This window comes from Pyrgilauda ruficollis, unplaced genomic scaffold, assembly GCF_017590135.1.
Source record: "Pyrgilauda ruficollis isolate IOZ18807 unplaced genomic scaffold, ASM1759013v1 scaffold6, whole genome shotgun sequence".
In the NCBI taxonomy this organism is placed as follows: Eukaryota; Metazoa; Chordata; class Aves; order Passeriformes; family Passeridae; genus Pyrgilauda; species Pyrgilauda ruficollis.
The window spans coordinates 16,030,119-16,050,284 of NW_024527710.1; the positions used below are offsets into that span (position 1 = coordinate 16,030,119).

Sequence of the window (20,166 nt, forward strand, 5' to 3'; positions counted from 1 at the left end):
GATCACCTCCAGGATGTGCCCCTCACACTGCCGATTCAGAACTGTGATGTGTGTGCCAAACACTGGGATCCCATCCCAGCATCCCTGCTCCAGCGCCACTGGATCATCTTCTGAGGGAGACTAAAGCACAGCGGCTGTAAAACAACGAGGGAAACACCTCCCTAGCGAGGCACTCCTGCCTGGATGCGCTCGCTGGCCGCAAGTTTACTGCACACACCCGTAGGAAGAGTTTTGCTCCGATTTCCAACCCTTCCCGCAGCGCTGTGACAAAGCTCCCTCTGCTGGAACCCAGCTCTACTCTGTCACTCGGTCAGTGCCACCGACAGGGAACAAAGACATTCCAGACCCCGGCTCGGAGGCAAGCTGTTACAAACACAGACACATCTTCCTGGGTACTGCAGGTACAGCCTTTATTAGTAGACTTGTCTATCATCAGGCAGAAATAGCAGAGAAGCAAGCAAAGAAAAAAAGTACTGAGTGAATATCAGTGGCAACAGCGTTAACTTTTTACTTGGTCATGGATTTTGTTTTTTCAACTGGTTTTGGCAAGTTGGTTAGTTTAAAAAAAATAATAAAATTAGGGATGTTCCCTCCCCTTGCACACAAGATCTGCATCCCTGTGAGGCAGCACTGCTGGTAACTGGGAGAGCAAAACATGATTCAGCCAACAAATGCCCATAGGGATATCTGCCAGAAGTAACGCCTTGGGAGGGGTTGTTTGGGTTTATTTTGTGAGGGTTTTGTTAATTTCTTTTTTTCTTTCCTAACCTGTTGAATTCCAGTTTCAGCTGTATCATTCTACCCCCTACTCAACAATTTCCCATGTCTGAGCAACATGGGAAGGTGTAACACCGGTAAGGTGTAACACTGGTCCTGCAGAAAGGAACAGCAAATTAGCACAGGTCCACTGAAACAAAGCCTGGATGGGAAATAAAAGCTTTTTAATAAAAAAAAATTCATGCCTAAAATGTGTTTGGTAGAACTGGTATATTAGTTAAACAGGTTGTATTTCCTGGGAAGCATGCAACTTCCAAACTCGCATCATTAACCACTCAGTGAAACTAAATGATGAAAAGTAGGTTACTTTATTTTCTTACCCTGCCTCTTGTCAACAAAATCATTACTCAGCATTACAACTGTGCTCTTTCCAATTCTTAAAGAATTCTGTGTGCTAGACTGGATCTTGATGGTACAAGCATTGTATTTTCTCCACACCACCCTGAAATAAACACTTGGAATTCTGGAGCTTTTATGTGCATGTCAAAGGCTCAATCCTGCCCCATATCCTCAGAAAAATCACTTGAAAAGTCTGGGTTACTCAAAAATTTCCTTACATAACACCACTGCTGAATACAACAATACAACTGTGTGACTTTACCTCAGTGATCACTAAAGAGGGAATCAGCCAGGACATTATTAGCACTACCTGGGCAATCCTGACTCATCCCTAAAGGGCTGGGAATAGGGTGTGGAACACAAACAGCATCTACTGCATGGTGCTGTGACAAGAGAGATTCAAAATTCTCCTCCCAGCAGCTCTAACTGGAACTGTCAGGACATTGACACCGGGGGATTTTCCAGAAAACTGCAAAACTGCAACACAGCTCCCCACGACTGAGAAGGAGGAGTGCTCTCCCACCTGGAGTGCAGCCCAGCCAGGAATCCAGGAATCCTTGCAATAGTGGTGGTCAGGAAGCTCCAAAGGTGAGAGTTAGAGCAAATGCAGAGTGAGCCAACAGGCCAGAGAGAGATGGATACACCAAGTGGTAAATTACACACAGTAGTGGGACCTACAGCTGTGCACCAGCACATCTGAACACAGAGAGAGCACACAACACCCACCAGTACTTTTGAGTCCACAGCTCTTAAATGTGGGGAAATCACTGAGTTTCAAGGGCTCACATTTTCACCTGCTCAGGTTTTGATCCCCCCCCTTAGAGACAGAGAGACTCATGAGGCCTGATAAAAATATAACATTAACTTCCTGTGAAGGAATTCCCTCCTTGGGATGCAACTCTATGATTTTAAAGCCTTCCAAACTCTTTACACAAACAAAAAGTTGAAAGATATAAAATCTCAAAATTCCATTTATGTTATGTAGAACTGTATATATATACATATATATATATACACACACATATTTTCTTAAAATAAAAATTGAATCAATTGTCTCCCCTCTAGATATAAACTCCAAGTCTTGCTTGAAACTTTCAAATATATTTTAGACCTCTCTGAGAAACTCTGCCCAAGATAAACATGTGTAAATAGTAATACCTGTAGATAAGTCAAGTTTCCTTGGTATTTAGAAAGCAACATTTAAAGCACATTTTTTTTCTAAAAAGATTCACAGTGATACAGCTCATGAAACATTTCCAAGTTGCAATCAGGAAACTTCTCAATCAAGATCAATCTGTGACTGATTTATCTAAATATATACCTGTATGAAATCATAACTGAGGAGCTGATATAAACAAGTAGTGTTTTTCTATTGAACTGTACATTATAGAGAAGACTCTGAATACAAAAGTGGGGATTTTTTTTCTTCAAAAACACAAATCCTTTTCTGCTCGTTGCACTCAGTTTGCCATCAATCAGGAGCTCTGGTTTCCACAGGAAACAGTAGCAATTAGAAGTGGACAAACCACAATGATCTAGAGAACAACATAAAACCTCCCTGCAGAATGGAAGGCCAGAAAGAGATAACCTGTGGTAAGACAGGAGTTATCATTTCCACTGGAAACAAGCACAGCCACTACTGAGAAGTCATGAAACTCATCAGCTTTTTCTCCCCAACATGGAAGTAGGATGGCAAAGAATGTGCCAAAAAACTACTTGACCAACAGAATCAATGGGGAAAATAATATGAAAAATAATAGCAGAAAGAAATTGGGTGATGTATTTTGCTACAACTGGATGAAACTTCTTACTGGATACCAGGAAAGTTTGAGCTACAAAACTCTCTCATTTAGTTAAGTTTCCCTTTTGTGAACTCATTCAAACTTCCACTCCCTAAAGCAAAGAAACAAATCCATTCTGAGCTAGAGATGCACTTGTAGACAAAAACATTAGAGAAAATTCCCAAACTGAAAGACTTGAGAGAGGACAAGCTCTCCTTGCAGAGTGATGCACAGCATTCTTGACAGGGTGTCCTCCTTCCCAAACATCAGGCTGGTCAATCATTACCTCCATGGCACTCATCAACATTAAGCATTCCTCAGGCACACAGGTCACACAAATTAGGAGCTTTCAAAGTGTTTTTAAACCACAACAATGAGATGACACTCGATTCTTAACAGTCACTACTAAAAGGGATAACAATTCAGAAAGAGTTGACATAATGGAGAGGAGGGGAAGAAATTAAAAAATGAAATCAAAATTCCAAAGCCGTTACACTGGCAATTCATGTGAACCTTCATTCTCACTTCCTTCAGCATTTTTTTCACTCTTGTACGTGGAAAGGAATAAGTTTTCTATCTGAGTCAAGAACTCTTCAGCAATGAGGCAGTTTGTTACCTTGCCCAAAGTCTTCCTCATGCACTCCAAAAGCTAGGCAAAAGAAAAGGAAATCTGTTTTAAAAATTGTCATTTCCCCTTCTTTTATGTGATAAATATTGCAAGGAGATTTTTATTTATTTATTTAGGATGAAAAGTGTTTATACATTATAAATTTAAAAGGAACAGGGTGATCTAAATCCAAGTCTTTAAAACCAATTATCCAACAACTAAATTTCAGAGCATTCTAACAACTCAAGTTTAGATTTACACTTTATAAGCAAAGGTGCATTGAGAGGGAACAAAAAAAATCAATGTGTGCAATTACTGTGTGCAAGTTTTCTGTTTATGTCTTTTGCTTTGGGCAGAGTTTCTTCTTGTTTGTGCCATAATGGTACAGCTGCCACGAGTCAGAACTCCAGAGCAGTGACTACACTGACTGGAACATTGAAGTTCCTACTTATCCATGACAAACATGGCACAGCATTATTTTACTGATGGAACAAAGGACCAGGAAGGCCAAATATGCTCTTGAGACATGTGCAGGTCTTGATACTGAAAGCAAACAAAATGCTGAGGGGAGACCTGAGTAATTAATTGCCATTAATTCCTCTCCAAACTGAGGGTCAAACTTGGTATCTGCACATAACCACACCACCACCTCTCTGAGAGGAAGGAGGATCTTTATTTTCACTGTGTTGTAAGTAAATAAGCTGTGCTACAAAAATAATTTCTTATCATTAATTTACATCTCTGATTTGTAGAAGTGTAGGTCCGGGTGACTTCCAACATGAAACAGATTTGCATTTAAAAAAAACATCTAACATTAAAAAGTTAAGAGAAGAAAACTTACTTTCTGCAAACAAGTCAGGTCAGAATCTCTATGAAAAATTTTATCCATGGGGACGCTGCTGTTGGAAGAAAAACAAACAGGAGTGCTGGAGAAAGCAGCCATGGGTCTTGACTGAAACGTAACAATAAATGTATAAAAATTCCAATCTGGCTATTTGTAACAGAAGTGGACACAAACCTGTGGCAAAATCTGTATTTCTCAATTATCCACCTTGTTTTTTCAAATATTAATTCCCACTGAGGCTCCTCCAGCATCTGTTCCATTTCAAATTTGTAGGGCAGGCCTGCAATCAATTGAAGATCATTATTCAGTGTTTCTGCTACACTCCACTGTTTTTTCTCCTGTTTAGTTTAGGTGCAATCCCTTCCTTCCCCATAACTGTTCCTCATTTATTACTGACTGCAGAAGCCTGTTACTTGACAACATTAAGGAGGTTAAAGGATGATGTGTTTTGGATTCCAAATTTAATTCTGATGGGAGTAGGAACAAATCTGTTCTGCTCCCTGCCCTTGCCAATTCCCATTCCATAAGGAAGGACAGAAATATACAGCAAACCCAGAAATGAAAAAAAATGAATTGAGTGTTTCTTAGTTTCTTTTGTAGTCTAAGAGTTATATGGTTATTAAATTGATAAAAAAGGTTTGGTTTTTCAGTATGAATGGGTTGATGGTGAAGTGCTGACTATTGTTTTCAATTTCAAAGGAAATTTGCTCAGAAATGAAGAAATTCTTCTAGATTACTGCAGGTGGGGGAAGAGAATTCTAGGAAATATTTTAAAAGAAAGTTATTTGCAGGACACAATTAGGTTACCAATAATCAGAGAAAGAAAGAGACTGTACATTTCAGTAAATAATTTCCAAAGAGCCAGAGGAGATGGCATTTTGTAAAACCTTGATTTCAGGAGCTAAACAGAAATCTGAAATCCTCCAACAGAAAATGCACATGACTACAAAAATGTCTACTTCTCAGGGCCATAGAGTTTGTCAGTATTTTAACTCCCCCCCACAAGGGTGGGATGTGTGGGAGAAGAGGATAAAAGTGCAGGTGTCTCAGGGTGGTAAACAGGACCTGGGGCACAGATGTGGCCACTGCTGCCCCTGCCCCAGGGCTGTGCAGTGAGGCCCCAGGCAGATGGGCTCCCTTGTCTGCTTCCACAGGAAAAAACAGAAAAAACTGTGGGCTCACAAGGCCTCAGCTACAGCTGTGCCAAGAGAACTGGAAACCTTGGAGTGTGTGGATGCAAAAACCAGGACTTTATAAATAGAGGGAAGAGGAGAGAGAATGGGCAGCTACCAGAACCATCTACTGTTATCAGGGGAATTTTCCTCAAATCCATGTCAGGAAAAGAGCAGAAGATCTGATCATCACTTGCAATACAGCAAATTTTATTTGCTATTTCTTTAACTGCTCAAGAAAGGAAAAGATCCTGTTTTCATGAAATGCCAATGGTATTTTTAACCAGGAATTTGTTCCCTTAGGTGGGGGATCATGCCAGCACCATTTCAGCTTTCATGCCTTGTGCTCCCCTGGACAGCCGGCACATTTACTTGATCCTCTGACCTGCTGCATGCCACATTACTCAAAAATTGAGGATTTTTGGCCACTGTAGCAGCCAATTCTTTGCTATTTAGTTCTGTCCCCTTGAGCAGAGAATCTGTTCAGAATGTTGTAATGCAAACCAAGTAAGACATGGGAAATGGTTTCTAAGCTGTTCACATGTATTCTGTATGTAAATAACAGGGACCTGTGTCTCCCCCTTTCACTTCTTTCAGGAATTGTGGGAACTACTAACACAGAAGATCAATCTCATGCATATTTACACTTGTGTACTCCTGTCCTGACAGCACAGACAACCCACAGGTTTATTGTCTCAGCGAAATTCCTGTGTTTATCCAGCCCATGTTACCACTATAAATGACAACATTTATATAATGCCTTCATATTACCAATATAAATACATAAATACCAATTTCTCAGGTTCAAAACCAGACATCCTCCCCTTAACACCCAAAAAGGAAAAGAAGAATTAAGACACTGGATTAAATAGGGGTACTTACGATAGGAACCATCAGAACTGATCTCATCACTAATGACCAGACAGGTGATCTGGGAATAGGGAAGAGGATTATTCCTGTTGTAAGGGCTTATGATCATGCCGATGAACATGGCACCACCCCTGGAGAAATAGCTCTAAAAAACACCAAAAACACCACATACAAAAATCCAGTCTTATTCAGAACAGCAAAGCTGAAACCCGAAGAACAGCTTTTATGTCAATTCACGCTGAGCTGAGGTAAGACACATAGGTGCAGCAGCGTGAAGCCCAGGGAGGCTTTAGGGTTGCTGGGTGTTCGGTGTGTCTTGGCTGTACCTGGTACTTGGCCTGGGTGTCGATGTCGCGGATGGAGGGGCTGGGCTCGAAGGCGGGGTGGGAGTGGTACCAGCCGATGACCTGGAAGCCTCTGGCCGCCAGCGACTCCGAGGCCTGCGTCTGGGACACCGGGTCCATCTCGCACTGCAGGCCTGTGCTCAGGCTGTTGCACGGCTCTGCCGCACGCACCTGGGGAAAGAACCTCCAGCTGCACCAGTGCAAGGAACCTCCATCAGGCTGCAGGGGTTATTGTGGCTGAGTCCTGCGTTTTGGCCACAATAACCCCCTGCAGTGCTGCAGGCTGGGGACGGCGTGGCTGGACAGTGCCCAGGAGGAAAGGGACCTGGGGGTGCTGCTCAACAGCAGACTGAACGTGAGCCAGCAGTGTGCCCTGCTGGCCAAGAAGGCCAATGGCACCTGGCCTGCATCAGGAATAGTGTGGCCAGCAGGAGCAGGGAGGTCATTCTCCCCCTCTACTAGGCACTGGGGAGGGCACACCTTGAGTGCTGTGTCCAGCTCTGGCCCCTCAGTTTGGGAGGGACATTGAGACACTCAAGCGCATCCAGAGGGGGCAAAAAGGCTGGAGAGGGGCTGGGAACACAAACCCTGTGAGGAACAGCTGAGGGAGCTAGGGGTGCTCAGCCTGGAGAAAAGGAGACTCAGGGGTGACTTTATCACTCTCTACAGCTCCCTGAAAGGTGGCTGTGCTCAGCTGGGGTTGGGCTCTTTCTCCAGGCAGCACTGACAGAATCAGAGGACACAATCTCAAGCTGCACCAAGGGAAATTTAGGTTGGATATTAGAAAAAAGTTCTTTATGGAAAGAGTGATAAAGTTCTGGAATGGCCTGCCCAGGGAAGTGGTGGAGTCACCATCCCTGGATGTGTTTAACAAAGCCTGGATGTGGCACTGGGTGCCAGGGTATAGTGGAGGTGTTGAGACTGGGTTGGACTCAATGATCTTGAAGGTCTCTTCCAACACAGTGATTCTGTGAATTCTGTGAATCAGTTACAAAAAACTTATATAGAGTTCTAAGAGGCATTTACCAGATCTTGCTCATGATGCAGCTGACACTTGAATGTAAGCTTAACTCTCACACTTCAAGACTACAGTAATGAACTTCAACTTTGATATATTTAATCAGTTGCCTTTTAGACATAAGTTACATCTATTCAAATTGTAACTATGATCATTTCAGTTTTAATATTATAGAGAAAATGTGAAAAGACAAGCACTTACTTCCACAACTTTATCAGCTTCGGAGTACTTTCCCCCAAGCAGCCCAATCACTTCTGCCAGAGACACGTGAGAGTGCTGGAATGAGATCAAACAAGTAGGAAAGTCCAAGTTGTGGGATTTCTCACAAGGCAGTGACTTCTCAAGCATATGTAGAAGGAAAACTCAGGACAACTCAAGACTCTCAAATACCCAGTACTTCCATTTGATGCAAACAGAAAAGATTAAATTTGCTTATTATATACACACCACAGATGTAGTGCAAGAGTGCAACGCTTCCATACACGAGGAAATGCTCGCTTCAAAAACTGAGCCTGGGCAGTGCTGAACAACTGTACACATTCTGGTACAGCCTGTTATTCTTGAAAAAACCCACACATTGCTTTGCAAACACAAAATCAATTCCCAGACTGGGAGAAAATGAAGCCATAGATTTCAGAAGGGCAGTCTGTTTCAGAAAGTAGCTTTAAGCAAATTAGATTTAAAGTATGACATAGAGTAGTAAGTAGTAATGCTCTCAGTAAAGTAGCAAAGCTCTTATTAGTTTTTCTAGAAGGTCAATAATTGTATATTAAGCACAATACAAAGCCTATTCATTTTAGGGGCTTTATTTAATACTAGATTCTCACACTTCTAGGTCTGACTGGAAAAAAAATCACAGAATGGTTTGGGTTGAAAGGAACCTTAATAATTATCTCATTATCCTCCCTGTCTAACCTTCCATTAGAACAGGTTGTTCAGAGCTCCATCCAACCTGGCCTTGAACACTTCCAGGAATGGGGCAGCCACAGCTTCTCTGTTTTATTTTCTTGGTCTTGTTATGTTGCTCATTAAAAAAAAAAAACCAAAAAAACAAACAAACCCACAGCACACACATGACATCTTTTTGAAAGATAAAATGTAATGCTCACCAAATCCATTATTAAAAGTGCTTCAGAAGACACTTTCACCTGAAAGGGTTCCTGAAATGATAAACAAAAAAATAAGAAAAATAATCCAAGCAATGGAGCCTTCTCAGTAATTCACTCAGAGGTACATACCTGCTTTTCTTCCGTGAACAAACAGCATGGTATCAGCTGAAAGGGATCAAAGGAACTATAAAATGAAAGAAAATTTCTCTGAAGATGTAGGACAGTCAGAAAACTTTTCAAGTTTCCCACTGTCTCCTTGGCAGAGGAGGAATAACCTTGTTTTCTTCATTGGATTTTCTCATCCCACATTAGGATGGCTTCTACCAAATACACAAATATCACTTCCCACACTCCTGAATTCCAACATGGAACATCTGAAAAGCATCCCTGCTATTTCAGACCAGGATACCAGGATGCAGGGTTCCAGCCTGACACTACACAGGACATTTGTTCCACTTCTGGCAGATCTATGTCTGAACATGATGTGATCAAATACCTTTTGATTTGTCTTGAACCTTTAGAAGATTTTGCAGGTTTCAGTTTTTCTTCCTCTCTCCTTCTTGCTAATTCTTCAGCTGAGAGATGCTGAAAACATTTTTTAAAGAATTGAATGTTTCAATGTCTGAAGTGCTTTTTCAGCCCTGATTGCAAAACCAGCCCAGAATAAATTCTTGATATCCCTGCCCTCTTAATATAATTTGTGTATTACAAGACTACTCAGGATAGAGGCAAAAGCCATGGCAGAACCAAGAAGTGTGGAAGGAATGACAATCTGAGATCAGGTCCACAAGTTGCCTGATAAGAGAATTCTCTCACTCTCCAAATCATTCAAATTCAGTAAAATCACAGCCCACACCACAAACCACGTGTAAATCCAGGTGTGACCATCTACCATTACAAACCACAGCCAGAATTTATCATGCCCCCTCCTTAGAGATCTTTTCAACCTTTATTTCCATCCAAATATGTATTTCACAGGAAGTGTTGGAATTATTAACCCACAGTTACTCTAAAATACGGATGGCACAATACCATTTTGGAAGTAATTGTTATAGGCAATAAGGTTGAAAATTAAGAAGGCTTTGTATACAGGAAAATTGGATGTTTACAGTTCTTCACTTTTGATGTAGTTTGTAATTGTAGGAACAGACATGTATTTTCTTTCCAATTCTCCCATAAAATATTTAACCTTGTATGAATTTTTTAAGCACTTAATAAACCACAGTATTACTGGGGATATTGCTAGTAGCAGAATTAATATTAGGAACTCATTATCACCTGCATAATGAGCACAAGGAAACCATATGGGACTGGAAAAATAACATTTAAATGTTATTCTCCCATCCCCTACCATTACCCTAAAGGCAGTTAACTGAAAGCAACGGGTCATGAAATCTCCTACAAGACAAGGCAACAAGTTTTATGGGCATAAAACCTCTGTGCAAACCCCAAATGCAGCTGTGTTTATCAGCACGAAGATGTGCCAGCTGCTGCAGTACTTTCAAATTACACTTCCACAAGAGAGGTTAAATCCCTATGACACAACTGTTCCCTTGTCTGTTTGATGCAACAGCACCTGCCAGCAATTAGCAGGAACTGATGATTTAAGGTAAGTTTAAAACACAGGAGAGTTACCTCAAATGTCTGTCCTTCCAAATCCTTTGCATCACACCAGTTTCCCCACGGGTCCCGCACTCGCCGTCTTCTTGTGCGCTGAGGGAAGAAACCACCATGAGTCAAATTACCCTGAGAAAACTGCATTTCCTTCATCCAGGCAGCCAAAGGGTCACTGCCCAGGAATGGTACTGACACTCCAACACATCCCCAGAAAATAAAGAACACCCCGGATTTCTGTAGAATTAAGTAGTTCACAATCTGTCCTGAATTATAATCAGTAAAGTTTTTGGGGTTTAAGGCTGTAAAGCCTGTTAGTGCTCCATGGAATATCAGCACCCCTGACAGCAACAGGGCACTGATATCCAGCTCTGAATTAATGCTCAGACAACACACAAAGCTATAAACTCAGTGTGTTTACATTTAGTGTATGCTACAGTTCTTTACATTTCAATTTATTATTTTTAAAGTGGGATTGATTTAGTTTTCCTCTCATCAGCTGATTTACTTTGCTGTGAAGTACTTAAAAATGCTACATTAAGTGTGAATATAAAAATTAACTCTGGCAACCCTTGGAAATTCATGTAGTTATAAATGAGTTACTGCTGCATTTAATTGTGTGCATAGGGCTCTCAGTAAGCCACAACATACACCTACTGTATTTAACAGGTGAAATGCAAGCAACTTAATCCCAGACTGCAATGCACTTCACTATTTTGTGGCTAATAAATTATGGGGAAGAGGGGGTTCAGGCTGCAGGGGAAGGCCTGCAAGATAGCTGAAGTACCTGAACATGTGAGTGGGTGTGAGAGACCTGTACTAAGACTGACACCTGAATCACAGAATCACAGAATGAGGTTGGAAGAGACCTCTAAGATCATCAAGTCCAACCTATGCCCTAACACCTCTACGAGACTATAGCACCAAGTGTCATGTCCAGTCTTTTTTTAAACACATCCAGAGATGGTGATTCTAACACCACCCTGGGAAGAGCATTCCAGTACTTTATTATTCTTCCAGTGAAAAATTTTTTCCTAATATCCAACCTATACCTTCCCTGACGTAGCTTGAGACTGTGTCCTCTGGTTCTGTCAGTGCAAAAGACCGACCCCCACCTGTCTACAGCCTCCCTTCAGGAAGTTGTAGAGAGCAATAAGGTCACCTCTAAGCCTCCTCTTCTCCAGGCTAAACAACCCCAGCTCCTTCAAACGTTCCTCATAGGGTTTGTGTTCCAAACCCCTCACCAGTTTGTTGCCCTCCTGTGGATGCACTCCAGCATCTCGACATCCTTCCTAAACCGAGGGATCAGAACTGGACACAGCACTCAAGATGAATCACAGGGCACCCTAAGGAAACTGCAACCTGAGTGAGAGGAGACATTCCCCGAGGTGCCCCGGCTTGCAAATAAATGCAAGCTGGGAGGATTTTTCCCCTTGTTGCTGCTGCCCCCAGGCTGTACCATGGACTGCAGGCGCTGGGCCAGCTGATAGGCTTCCACCGTGTCCTTGCCCTCCCTGCAGCGGCTCCTGTCGGCGGGCTGGGGCCGGTTGTACACGGCCTGTTCTGCAGGACACACAGGGGACAATTCCCGTGTCAGCAGAGCTCAGGGCTGCTCAGCACTGCCACACACACAGGAATGACACGGGTAAGTGACAACAGCAAACGGCACAGCGAGAATGCAAACAAAACCCTCACAGCAAAGACATCTCTTGATAGTCATAATTCTGAGTGGTGACCCTCTCCCGTTACACTTTTAAAACAACAAAACCACCTTCTTGTTAATTAATTTTTAATAATTTGATAGTCATAATCCTGAGTGGTGACATAGCCCTCTCCCATTACACTTTTAAAACAACAAAACCACCTTCTTGTTAATTATTTTTTAATAACTTTACTTCAGACGAAATGTAATTACAGGACATTGCTCCTCTCCTGGGTTATGGTCATTCATCTTTGGACCAAAATTCATTCAAAGCCTCTAAACCAACATCAAGTAACATGTGCGCGTTCACTTTTAACAGGTCACCTAATTTTAACACTTGAATAGTTTAAAAACTAGCCCTAAGGATGAAGGCATTGTTAGTTATTTAGAAAATTGTTATAATTTAGTGTGGAAAAAAAACAATTACTTGAATTCTGCCTAATACGGAAGGCAGAATTGCAGACACAGCTGGTATCAGGACACACAGAAAAGCATGAAACAAAACAGACATCCCACCAACTGGTGTGTGATTAAACATGAGGAAAGGGAAATAAAAAGTAAAAATAGAAGTATTTGTGTAAGCTCAAAATTCCTAATCCTGTAAATAGGTTACAAGCTCCTCTAGATTTCCAAGGTTATCAGAGAATCTGCTTGGAATGTCCTTCCTAGCAAGGATGAATGTGCATCCTCTGTGTGAGCAGCACACCCCAGCACTGGGCAGTCCTTCAGCAGTGCACCAGAAGAGGCTCTTTACTGACTATTCTAACAGAAGTATCTTTACCACAGCCAAAGTTGATTGCTCCTATCAGCTCCAGGTAGGTGTGGATCCGCCCGATGCAGTTGACGTCCCCGCAGTTCTTCAGGCCTGGCCGCACCGAGGTCTTGTTCAGGTATTTGGGTTTACACCTCTCCCTAAAACAAAGCACAGCACCTGGTCAAAGAGCAGAACAAACCACAGGGGATGAAGGAATTGGGTGACTTTAACTGAGGTCCTGTTTTCACTCTCTATGCATTTATTCCTTCCTTTAAGCTGATACTGAATTTTCTCAGTTCAACACTTCTCTGGTGTCAAATGGAATTTTAGTCTCTCTTTGCAACTAGAAGCTGTCAGAGCACAAAACAACTGAATGAGGACAGAGTTAAACTCAATAATTCTTTATACTTTAAAGCAAGCACAAACCAAAACTGGCAACCAAATTACCTTGAGCCTCCTACTACAAGCCACTATGTTTCCTTACACCACTCCTTTGCAGATGGAATATAAAATATTTAAGTGTACAAGCACCACTCCAAATTGATCCTTAATTTGAGGCAATCCTTTGGTCAACACTATTTGCTCTAGCACAGACGATTATTTCTTGCTGCCTTTCTGTAAAGGCAAGGCTATGGAATTAATGCCATTTGTTATTTTAAGGAACCATTTGTTATAACCATTCTTATGCATAGGATGGCAAAAATGACAAGGAAATAGCACAGCCAAAATAAATGCAGCCTGTTCTGGTACAGAACATTCATTTTCTTAATGCTTCAAAGTATTTTCATTGCTCAGCTTCCAGAATGGCAGAGAAAAAATCAGGAAGATGCAAAAGAAGTATTAATGAATGCTCTTCACTGGCAAGCTACCATACAATTAATTTCACTCTATTCAGAAGTAAGCTATTAGTGCTAAGTAGTGTTTTAGCTACATCAGACCGGGACATCTTAATCACTTATTTCAGTAAAAGAAATTAATGCATCTCACCACTGATCCAAAATATAATTCCTGATTTTCAAATAACGCTCTGGTGTTTTGGCCTGACGCCCTTCAAAGAATTCGGGAATAGCCTGCTTCTCTTCTTCCAGAATGATGTTTCTGTCAACCTCCACTTCTTGATCAGGTGGCTTCAGCTCCTCTGCTTCCTCTTGATGATCTTCATCCATTTGGCAGGGAGAAGGAAAAAGCAATCCATTATCAGCCAGGTCTCTTTGCTCCTCACTGAGCTCCTGATCAGTTCCTTGTGCAGGACGTGTGACCGGTCCAGTTTGCTCAGCTTTCTCAACAAGATTGTTGCATTGCTGGTAATCCAAATTCACAGATTTATCCCCATTTAGGTGCTGGGAACACGTTGCTGCCACAGCAGGAAATACCAACGCATCCACTGTCTCTGGTCTGGTGTGCTGAGGATCTTCTTTAGCCACAGCAGCTGCAGAACTGTGGCCAGCAGATGGAAAACCTTGTTCCACTGCTTTTGTTTCTTCAACTGGACTTTTTGGGATAACAGATAATTCAGATTTTCCTGTTTCTTGCTGGAAGGCAGGAGTGAGTAGTTCATCCATGTCATCAGTTATGTCCACTTCCTCATCATCTGACAGCTTCTCGATTTTTACCGCGTTCAGGTTGGGGTCTGCACGGCCTCTCAAGTTTCCAGCTTCCACCCTTGTCCCATCTCCCGTGGGAAGGGTGCTTCCACACTGACTTTGCTCCTCTTTTTCTGAATCACCATTTTTTGCCTTAGGAAAATATAAATCACTTTTAGGAGGGGAAAAACAAACCAAAACCATCTGCCTCCCAAATAATCAGGACTGTTTTATTTGAACAACAGATATTCTGAAGTGTTTCTTCTTCAATTTATTGTTTTAATTTAGTTTAATCCATTGCAACTGACTTTTACACAGCATTATAGATATACTTTAGGCCAAGTATAAATTTGCATGTATTTCCAGTCAAAGAGCCCTAGAAAGTGGTTTTCTTCTTAAAGCCCACGAAATCTCAAATGAGGCTGAAGCTAAAACTACAACACACAGCAGAAAGAGCAGTGGAGTAAAAAAACAGTATTTTCAGAGTAACAACCAACACTGTAAGGAACCACAATTATACTGCATTTATTGTTTAGTTATACCAGCAATAAAAACAGTGGTCATTCTAGGAATTTGAAATCAGGCCTGACTTCACATCTGCAAATAACAAGATTCCACTTCTCTGAATAAGGGAATGATTAAAGTACCTGCTTTGACAGCAGTGCCCTGAAAAGACAGATAAAAACCAAGCTACCCATTGGCAAACACCTTTCTGGCAGCTCCAGGGATGCTCCAGTTACCTTGTTCCTGAAGTACTGCCGAGCATAGCTCTTGACTTGCAGAACTGTTCGAGTGCCGATCAGTTTGGCAATTTTTGTCCACCTGCGGCCAAATTTCACCTGAAACAACAAAACACATGGAGGTGACCCCAACTCTGACATCCCAGACATGGCATTGCATGTGTCAAATGAGTTCAAAACCTCATTATTCATTAAAATGCACAAACACTACAGCAAACCCATAGTGAAGAAGCTCACTATTTATGTTCTACCAAGAAGGAAACTGCATCCAGTAGTAAGAATTATTGTTATTCTTAACTGAAATATCTTCTTCACCCATTTCAGGCACTCTGCTGCCTGTTATCCCAAGGAATCCTTGTGCTTGGCAAAGCAAACCCTTTTACAGTTGGCACACCCATATAGTCTCTGCAGGTCTTACAACAGTAAAGGATTTTACTTCATTACCTGATTTGCCTTCAGAACACACTACTATACTTCTCATAGTTAATGCAGCATTGTGATAATACAACATGTTTATTCATGTCAAGATAAACTCATTAATTCAATTTAAAATATTTTATATGTATATATATAAACAAACTCACCAGTCCTTGTTCAAACAACTCTTTTTCCTCTGATGTCCACTTCAAGGAACAGCCAGGTGATTTTGTAGGTGAACGCACCCTGGGAATGCAGGAAGCAGAAATCAGTCCTTTCCCAAATCTAAATATTCTCTAATCCCAGTCACTCAAGGCACCCTCTGACAAGAGGACTACTCCCCATCTTTGGCAAAACTCAAGGTATTGCTCTAAACATGAATGTGACTCATAAATAAAATACTGAGAATCACATCAGCTTCTCCATCATGACAGAAGATTCAAAGCAACTCAATATTCATCAGCGACCAATGGCACAGAAAACGTCAAAGCAGGCAACAGAAAATTTCAGGCAAAAAGGCAACTAGAATTAACAAATTTTTATCATAAAGACCACTGTGCTACCAAAAAACTCCCCAAAACCTGGTTTACTCTAGACTCTTGTTATACACAATATTTCTTTCTGTTGTAAGGTCTCTTAAATAATTTTTTTATAGCCAAACAAAACAAACTTTAATTTTTTTTAAATATTATCTGGTAACTTAACAAAATCAGAGCCCATACTTAAAAATACAATTCAATTGTTTAAATGTACATACATGACTTTTCCAGTTTTCTTATGTGGGCTGAAAATGCAAGAGTGAAAATAAAAATTAGTAATTGTGCTGCTGGTGCACATCCAACAAATAAGAAGGATTTTAGAAGGACTTTTCATTTCTACTCAGCTAACTAAGAATTCTTCCCAGACAGATCTTACCTTTTCACAGGTCTTTTCTCCACTTCCTTTTGGTTGAGCCATATTTTTTCAGAAAGTGATTTATTGGATAAATAATATCTGAAATAGTCATTAAGTAAGTTTCCAAAGCATCAGAGATATTTGTACATGTGAGAATTTTAATAATCAGATAAATTACACTGCTTCAGAATTACCCAGCTGCAGAAACAAATACTGCAGTTTCTACAGCAGGAATTCTGCAATCTCAGAAGGGCTTCAGTCACCTTAACAGGCAAAGATTTGCCCAGTTCTTTTGGAAATTGGAGGTTTTTTAGCATTCTACAGGAAAACATAAAACCAAATCAGCAAAAGGATACTCTTCTTCCAGCAACATCTTCTCAATGACAGCCCTGTTTTCTTCACTAATGCTGCTGTCCAACGTCCAGGGCTGCAAACAACAAATACACATTTTAATACCTGAATTCTGTCACACTGTATGTGAGTACTGACAATAAATAGTTTGTAAAAGTAAGGAAGAAGCAGTGGTTAAAAACCTAAAAGAGCATGTACATGGAGGGAAGAGAGAGCTCTGATAACCTTGCTACAAGCAGCATTGACTAAAAAAACACTTACAAGGCTGTTGCCAGTTCTCCAAGATGAATCAAGATAGTGGTCCTGCAGCAGGCTTGATGCTGTGTTTTCATGATCTCTGAAAGAGATTCCAGTGTTCAGAACCATTGTATTTTTAATACTGAATGTCATTGAGTTGTATTATCTCCTCTTAACACTTCTACATCTTACCCACAGTAAGGTAAAAGCATTTTCTTGTAAAGGCAAACTGCTTTTCCTGCTGAGGAGAGCTCCTGCTTGCACAAGGTTTAATAGAATCCTGTCATACAGGGTTGTTAGAACCATAGAGTAAAATCTGGGAATGGTTTGGTTGCAGGATCATCTCATTCCAACCCTCTACCATGGACAGGGACATCTCCCACCAGACCAGGTTGCTCCAAGCCCTGTCCAACCTGGCCAGGGCTCACTACTCTTACAGGGAAGAGTTTCTTCCTAATATTTAATCTTTTGCTCATACAAACTTAATCCAGTTTTTATTTAATCTTTTCTGTAATAACTACTAATTAGAGATCTGTCACTGATTAATGCCATTGATCAACTTCCTTTTATTTTCATGCAGCATAAGATCTCCTTAGTAATTTGTGTAAGTACTTGTTTTCAAAAATCTTCACTTCCAGAACATTGTCTTGTCTGAAGACTAATTAGATCTATATTCCCTGCAGTGCTGCTAAATTAAACTCACCTACTGCTCTGAACTGCTTCGTGCAGCACTTCAAACATCTCTTTATAGGATAAAGGATCAGGATGAGTCTCTGTGTCCCGAGATCAATACAACTTTTGCTTCTTTTTCAGCATACCCAGGAGAGGGTGGAATCAAGAGCCCCCTTTGCCAGCAGCCTGTCTGCAGCAGTGGCAGGGGCTATTTGAGGGCAGTGTCTCTGCTACAAACCTCTCATTCTCTCTCAGCACCTGCAAGTGCTCTATTTGAGGCACTGCAGTCACTGCCTACCCACTTCAGCATCCCTTATCTGTGAATTTGCTGAAGCCCAGAAAGCCAGTGGAATGTTGGGCTGCATCAAAAGCAGCACGGCCAGCAGGGCTTTGCTCTGGTGAGACCTCACCTGGAGTGAGGTGCTGCATCCAGCTCTGGGGTCCCCAACATAAGAAGGCCATGGAAGTGTTGGAGCAAGCCCATGATGTTGATAAGAGCACTGGAGCATCTCCCCTACAAAGACGGGCTGGGAGAGGGGGGCTGCTCAGCCTGGAGAAGAGAAGGTTGCGTGGAGACCTGATGGCAAACTTCCACTATCTGAAAGGTGTACAGGGAAGAGGGACTCTTTGCAGGAACTGCAGCGATAGGACAAGGACTAATGGGTACAAACTGAAAGAGGGAAAAATGTGGTTAGATACTAGGAAGAAATCCTTTACTTGGGGATGGTGATGCCCTGGCACAGGTTACCCAGGGAGATTGTGGATGCCCCAGCCTTGGCAGCATTCGAAGCCAGACTGAATAAAGCCTTGAGCAACCTGCTCTAGTGGGAGATATCTCTGTTCATGGCAGAGGGGGTGGGATTAGAAGATGTTTAAGATCCCTTCCAATCCTTAACATTCCATGATGATATGGACCCGTTTTCTGCACCTCCCTCCCGGCGTTCAGCTTCCTGAGCCTCCCTCGCTAACACAGTTACACAACCCAGCACCTTCTCCATGGGTATTTTAAGGATTCTCCCAGCAGCCTCGCAGCGCTGTTCCGGGCTCTGGGGGATCCCATGACTGCGGTTCCGCCTTCTCCTCACACCAGCGCTATCGCAGCCCCGTTCTCAGTGCCCTTCCCGACGATGCCCCGCACCGGCGCTGCCCCCTCTCCACGGGCACTCCGTGACACTCCAAGGTCTCTCCCGGAGCGGCGGGAAGCGCCCGGCCCGGGCCGCCCCCTCAGGAGCGGCTCTCCCCTCAGCCCCCCGCCCTCCGCAGGGGCCGAGCCGCAGCGGGCCCCTCGCGGCCCTCACTCACCCCGGCGCGGCCGCTGGGTCCCCCTCGATGTCCACCTCGGGCTCCTCCGCCGCCGCCATGACAGCGGGCCCGGCGCTATCGCGGGAAGGGGCGGGCGCGGCGGAGCGGAGATGGGCGGGAGCAGCGCCCCGAGGAGCGGCCGCGGCGGAGGCGGAGATGGCGCTGGGGTAGGCGGAGCGCGGGGCGGCTGGGGCGGGCGGCGAGCTGAGGGACAGGGCCTGGCAGTGAGGGGACAGGGCGGGGAGCTGAGGGGTCACGGTCGGACTGAGGGGACATGGCCGCCGCTGACGGGTCACGGCCGGACTGGGGTCACAGCCGGACTGAGGGGACATGGTCGCTGCTGAGGGGACATGGCCGGACTGAGGGGACATGGACGAGAGCTGGCGGGTCACGGCCGGACTGACGGGTCACAGCCGGACTGAGGGGACACGGTCGCCGCTGAGGGGACGTGGTGGGACGCTGAGGGGACATGGCTGGGCTAAGAGCGAAGGGGTGACAGTCAGGCGGGGCCTGAGGGGAGTGCGGGAGGCGGCGATGGAGCTGGGGCACACGCTGGTGAGGGGCACCCTCAGAGGTGTGTGCGGGTCTGGGCCCCTCACTGCGAGAAGGACATGGAGGGGCTGGAGGTGTCCAGAGCTGGGGAAGGGCCTCAGCACAAGTGTGAGGAGTGGCTCGGGGGCTCAGCCTGGAGAAAAGGAGACTCGGGGGACCTGTTCTCTCTCCACATCTCCCTGTCAGGAGGGTGGGCCGTCGGGCTCAGCTCCCAGGGAGCAAGGGACAGAAAAAGAGGAAAAGGCCTCAGGTTGCGCCAGAGGAGGTTAGATTGGATATTAGGAAAAAATTCTTCACAGAAGAGGTGATTAAACATAAAATGATTAAACATGATGATTATGATTAAACATAAAACATCCTGCCCAGGTTGGTAGTGGGATCCCCATCCCTGTAGGTATTTAAGAGAAGACTGGACATGGTCAGTGCTCTAGTTGGCTGACATCAAGGTGATGATTGCTCACAGGTTGGACTTGATGGTCTTGGAGGT

The 20,166-nt window shown here is 43.3% G+C and overlaps 1 protein-coding gene across 2 annotated transcripts; it reads right to left on the reverse strand.

The window, feature by feature from the left end:
• Positions 1-393: 393 nt before the first annotated feature.
• On the reverse strand, positions 394-19,252 carry MYSM1 (Myb like, SWIRM and MPN domains 1). Of its 2 annotated transcripts, none has more exons than XM_041483282.1 (20): positions 19,128-19,252; positions 17,178-17,253; positions 16,922-16,992; positions 16,587-16,664; positions 16,429-16,455; positions 15,839-15,917; positions 15,255-15,353; positions 13,919-14,667; positions 12,959-13,089; positions 11,935-12,038; positions 10,497-10,574; positions 9,358-9,446; positions 8,991-9,045; positions 8,862-8,912; positions 7,954-8,028; positions 6,717-6,905; positions 6,403-6,535; positions 4,523-4,628; positions 4,346-4,400; positions 394-3,546 (listed from the first exon to the last, which is right to left on the reverse strand). In XM_041483282.1, the coding sequence occupies exons 1-20, from the start codon at positions 19,184-19,186 to the stop codon at positions 3,388-3,390; spliced, it is 2,463 nt and encodes an 820-aa protein (XP_041339216.1). In that variant the 5' UTR covers positions 19,187-19,252; the 3' UTR covers positions 394-3,387. The 2 variants fall into 2 exon arrangements, with proteins under 2 accessions (XP_041339216.1, XP_041339215.1); XM_041483281.1 differs by having other exon boundaries at positions 4,346-4,403.
• Between the last annotated feature and the right edge of the window lie 914 nt (positions 19,253-20,166).

Excerpts from the sequence above, each read along its gene's own strand:
- MYSM1 (XM_041483281.1), bottom strand. The coding sequence starts at position 19,186 with ATGGCGGCGGCGGAGGAGCCCGAGGTGGACATCGAGGGGGACCCAGCG. Across the intron at positions 15,354-15,838 it reads AGTTGTTTGAACAAGGACTG|GTGAAATTTGGCCGCAGGTG; the intron begins GTGAGTTTGTTT and ends TTGTTGTTTCAG. Across the intron at positions 12,039-12,958 it reads AGCAATCAACTTTGGCTGTG|AACAGGCCGTGTACAACCGG; the intron begins GTAAAGATACTT and ends TGTGTCCTGCAG.